Source organism: Cyclopterus lumpus, chromosome 22 (genome assembly GCF_009769545.1).
Source record: "Cyclopterus lumpus isolate fCycLum1 chromosome 22, fCycLum1.pri, whole genome shotgun sequence".
Classification (NCBI taxonomy): domain Eukaryota; kingdom Metazoa; phylum Chordata; class Actinopteri; order Perciformes; family Cyclopteridae; genus Cyclopterus; species Cyclopterus lumpus.
This window is the reverse complement of record NC_046987.1, coordinates 23,294,606-23,299,605: the sequence shown is the minus strand read 5'-3', so window position 1 is coordinate 23,299,605 and position 5,000 is coordinate 23,294,606. Positions and strand designations below refer to the sequence as shown.

The following is a 5,000-nucleotide window of genomic DNA, read 5'->3' as shown; positions in this document are numbered from 1 at the left end:
CATGGTTCAGGGTCTGAGGAACAGAAAGCAGATCAGCTCTCACCAGACTTTATTAAATAAAGTATATTTAATAAAGTCTTTAACACCAGACTCTATTAAACATATTTAATGTATCTTCATCCATAAAGTAGTTTGTAAGATATTTTAAATCTTAATAAAAATAAGTCTGGTCTCTCTCCGCCGCTCCGTGACGTCATCAGCTCACGGCTAACGTTATCTAGCATTAGCTTCCGGGTGCAGTTGTTCAACGTTACTTTAAACATTTAACTACAAGCTCTCGCGCTGTGGTCTCACCTGAGGTCGAAGCTCTCGCGCTGTGGTCTCACCTGACGAGACGTGGAAGGTCTCACGTGAAGCGGCTTATCTTCTTCTTCTTCTTGGTCTCACGGAAAGCTGCTTCAGCGGCTGAAGGTCATGTGATGTCCGTCTTCTTCTTCTTCGTTGGCTTTATTGAAGGACTACAAATGGACGATCCCGGAGCTTCACGCCACCTCGTGTAGCGGAGTAAAAATACATCTCATTTATAATAATAATAGTAAAAATACATCTCATTTATAATAATAATAGTAATAATACATCTCATTTATAATAATAATAATAAAAGTAAAAATACATCTCATTTATAATAATAATAATAGTAATAATACATCTCATTTATAATAATAATAATAATAATAGTAAAAATACATCTCATTTATAATAATAATAGTAATAATACATCTCATTTATAATAATAATAGTAATAATACATCTCATTTATAATAATAATAATAATAGTAAAAATACATCTCATTTATAATAATAATAATAGTAAAAATACATCTCATTTATAATAATAATAGTAATAATACATCTCATTTATAATAATAATAGTAATAATACATCTCATTTATAATAATAATAATAGTAATAATACATCTCATTTATAATACTAATAATAGTAAAAATACATCTCATTTATAATAATAATAATAGTAAAAATACATCTCATTTATAATTATAATAATAATAATAATAGTAATAATACATGTCATTTATAATAATAATAGTAAAAATACATCTCATTTATAATAATAATAATAGTAAAAATACCTCTCATTTATAATAATAATAGTAAAAATACATCTCATTTATAATAATAATAATAGTAAAAATACATCTCATTTATAATAATAATAGTAAAAATACATCTCATTTATAATAATAATAGTAATAATACATCTCATTTATAATAATAATAGTAAAAATACATCTCATTTATAATAATAATAATAGTAAAAATACATCTCATTTATAATAATAATAATAAAAAAATACATCTCATTTATAATAATAATACTAGTAAAAATACATCCATCCATCCATCCATTTTCAATACCGCTTATCCTCATTAGGGTCGCGGGGGTGCTGGAGCCTATCCCAGCTGACATAGGGCGAAGGCAGGGGACACCCTGGACAGGCCGCCAGTCCATCGAGGGCAGTAAAAATACATCTCATTTATAATAATAATAGTAAAAATACATCTCATTTATAATAATAATAATAGTAATAATACATCTCATTTATAATAATAATAGTAAAAATACATCTCATTTATAATAATAATAATAGTAATAATACATCTCATTTATAATAATAATAGTAAAAATACATCTCATTTATAATAATAATAATAGTAATAATACATCTCATTTATAATAATAATAGTAAAAAAATTTACATTTATAATAATAATAATAATAGTAATAATACATCTCATTTATAATAATTGTAATAATACATCTCATTTATTATAATAATAATAATAATAATAGTAATAATACATCTCATTTATAATAGTAATAATACATCTCATTTATTATAATAATAATAATAATAATAGTAATAATACATCTCATTTATAATAGTAATAATACATCTCATTTATTATAATAATAATAATAATAATAATAATAGTAATAATACATCTCATTTATAATAGTAATAATACATCTCATTTATTTCTCTTTAATTCATATTTTATTTATATTTAAGCCCTTATTTTAATGGTTTTATGTCTAAAGATTCTCATTTAGTTTTTAGTCTTTGATACATATTGAAAGAGCATCTAAAGTGCAATAATTAGAATAATAATAATAATTATTATTATTATTATTATTTAAAACTCATTATTATTACTATAACTCATATTTCTGATGGCGTCAAAGGCACCATAAAACTGTAAGCACACGTTTCATTGTTGTACATTGTGGTACATTGCTGTACTATGAACCAGGTTGTTTATTTTAATAAAGTAATAATCAGAATCAGAATCAGAATCAGGTTTAATTGGCCAAGTAAGTTTGCACAAACAAGGAATTTGACTTGGTAAGGTGACTCTCAGTGTGCTTACACAAAATATACAACACAATACAATACACAATACAATACAGTATACAAATATACAACATAATACAAATATACAACACAATATACAATACAATACAATCAAACAGTGCAATGGACTAAGGAGTTTAAGAGTATGTACAGGCTGAATGGCTATATACAGTGGCTGTGGAATGTTGCACAGCAGTAGTGCAAGAAGAAGTGGAGAGTGCGAGAAGTGCAGGGATTTAAAGTATATAAATATAAATATATATATGTATATATATGCTACAGTGGTGTTATTTGTTCAGTAGTGAGACGGCGAGGGGGAAGAAACTGTTTTTGAGTCTGGAGGTTTTGGCTAACAGTGATCTGTAGCGTCTACCAGAGGGGAGGAGTTTGAATAGTTTGTGTCCGGGGTGTGAGGGGTCTGCAGTGATTTGTCCTGCCCGTTTCCTGACTCTGGAGGTGTACAGGTCTTGGATGGTGGGCAGGTTGGCACCGATGATCTTTACTGCAGACCTGACTGTCCGTTGGAGTCTGTTCTTGTCCAGTTTGGTGGCCGATCCCAACCAGACAGTGATTGAGGTGCACAGAACAGACTCTATGACTGCGGTGTAGAACAAGGTCAGCAGATCCTGAGGCAGGTTGTACTTCCTAAGCTGGCGCAGGAAGTACAGCCTCTGCTGGGCCTTCTTGATGATGGTGTTGATGTTGGGTTCCCACTTCAGATTCCGGGAGATTGTGGATCCCAGAAACCTGAAGGATTCCACAGCCAACACAGTAGTGTTGTGTATGATGAGGGGGGGCAGTGCTGGGGGGCTCCTCCTAAAGTCCACGGTCATAATATGAACCAGGTTGTTTATTTTAATAAAGTAATAATATGAACCATGTTGTTTATTTTAATAAAGTAATAATATGAACCAGGTTGTTTATTTTAATAAAGTAATAATATGAACCAGGTTGTTTATTTTAATAAAGTAATAATATGAACCATGTTGTTTATTTTAATAAAGTAATAATATGAACCATGTTGTTTATTTTAATAAAGTAATAATATGAACCATGTTGTTTATTTTAATAAAGTAATAATATGAACCAGGTTGTTTATTTTAATAAAGTAATAATATGAACCATGTTGTTTATTTTAATAAAGTAATAATATGAACCATGTTGTTTATTTTAATAAAGTAATAATATGAACCATGTTGTTTATTTTAATAAAGTAATAATATGAACCAGGTTGTTTATTTTAATAAAGTAATAATATGAACCATGTTGTTTATTTTAATAAAGTAATAATATGAACCATGTTGTTTATTTTAATAAAGTAATAATATGAACCATGTTGTTTATTTTAATAAAGTAATAATATGAACCATGTTGTTTATTTTAATAAAGTAATAATATGAACCAGGTTGTTTATTTTAATAAAGTAATAATATGAACCATGTTGTTTATTTTAATAAAGTAATAATATGAACCATGTTGTTTATTTTAATAAAGTAATAATATGAACCAGGTTGTTTATTTTAATAAAGTAATAATATGAACCATGTTGTTTATGTTGTTATTAAACAACACTAAGAACACATAGAGTACCTAGAGGATCTTTGTTGTAGTCCATCTCTGCTGCAGAGTGACGTCACTAACACGCGCCTGCCGTCGCGTCATAACGACGTGTTTAGTGAAAGTGGAGTCTAAACACCGCGGTTGTCGTTTCCTAACTCCTAACTCCTCACGAGCTCTCCTTCCCATCGTTCCTTGACCGTTAGGACGCGAGGAGGTTCTTATTTGACAACTGGACCGCAGCCCCGGTCTTAACCGGAACTCTTCGGACCCGGATGTAGAGCGGGCCGTTTGAAAGCGGAGCAGCTCGTTCACATAGAAACCAGGATGTGGGACCGGTCCTCCAGCTCCTCGGACACCGGGGAGGTTTTGATCCGGTCCACTCGGGTCCTTTCAGGACCCGGACCCGGACCCGGATCTGTCCAGACAACCGGTCAGACACCGCGGGACGCTCCAGGCCAGGAGCCGGATCAGGCTGCTCTTCAGCCCGGTAAGAGCTCCGGTGGCCCCGGTTCACAGGCTTGATCCACTCGTGATTGATGACGTCATAGTATTGATTAAACTACCAGCAGCTTATAACGTCATCAAAGTGACGTCACGCTTTAACCGGTTGAACACATGAAGGCACCAATAGTGATAATAATCATAATTATATATTGTATATACTTTTAGTACATTTTCATGATAATGCTTTTGTACACAACTAATTAGTGTGTTTGTTTGTTTGTTTGTTTGTGTGTGTGTGTGTGTGTGCGTCTGTCTGTGAGTGTGTGTGTGTGCGTCTGTCTGTGAGTGTCTGTGTGTGTGTGTGTGTGTGTGTGCGTCTGTCTGTGAGTGTCTGTGTGTGTGTGTGTGTGTGTGCGTCTGTCTGTGAGTGTGTGTGTGTGCGTCTGTCTGTGAGTGTGTGTGTGTGCGTCTGTCTGTGAGTGTGTGTGTGTGCGTCTGTCTGTGAGTGTCTGTGTGTGTGTGTGTGTGTGTGTGTGTGTGCGTCTGTCTGTGAGTGTCTGTGTGTGTGTGTGTGTGTGTGCGTCTGTCTGTGAGTGTGTGTGTGTGCGTCTGTCTGTGAG

The 5,000-nt window shown here is 32.4% G+C and overlaps 2 protein-coding genes across 6 annotated transcripts in view; one reads left to right on the top strand and one right to left on the bottom strand.

Moving 5' to 3' along the window:
* The window catches only part of timm9 (translocase of inner mitochondrial membrane 9 homolog), a 2,271-nt gene extending 1,839 nt beyond the window's left edge, over nt 1-432 (bottom strand). The window contains exons 1-2 of one of the 3 annotated variants that reach the window (XM_034525635.1): nt 269-432; nt 1-19 (exon numbers count right to left, since the gene is read on the bottom strand). The exon at nt 1-19 is cut by the window's left edge and continues 36 nt beyond it. In XM_034525635.1, coding sequence (XP_034381526.1) covers nt 1-3 — 3 coding nt within the window. In that variant the 5' untranslated portion in view covers nt 4-19; nt 269-432. The remainder of the gene's footprint in view (nt 20-268) is intronic. The other 2 variants (XM_034525636.1, XM_034525638.1) reach the window with 2 other exon arrangements.
* A 3,595-nt stretch (nt 433-4,027) lies between these two features.
* Nucleotides 4,028-5,000, top strand: part of irf2bpl (interferon regulatory factor 2 binding protein-like) — a 40,545-nt gene continuing 39,572 nt past the window's right edge. For all 3 annotated transcript variants that reach the window (XM_034525091.1, XM_034525092.1, XM_034525090.1), the window contains exon 1: nt 4,028-4,423. In XM_034525091.1, the coding sequence (XP_034380982.1) occupies nt 4,261-4,423 (163 nt within the window). In that variant the 5' untranslated portion in view covers nt 4,028-4,260. The remainder of the gene's footprint in view (nt 4,424-5,000) is intronic.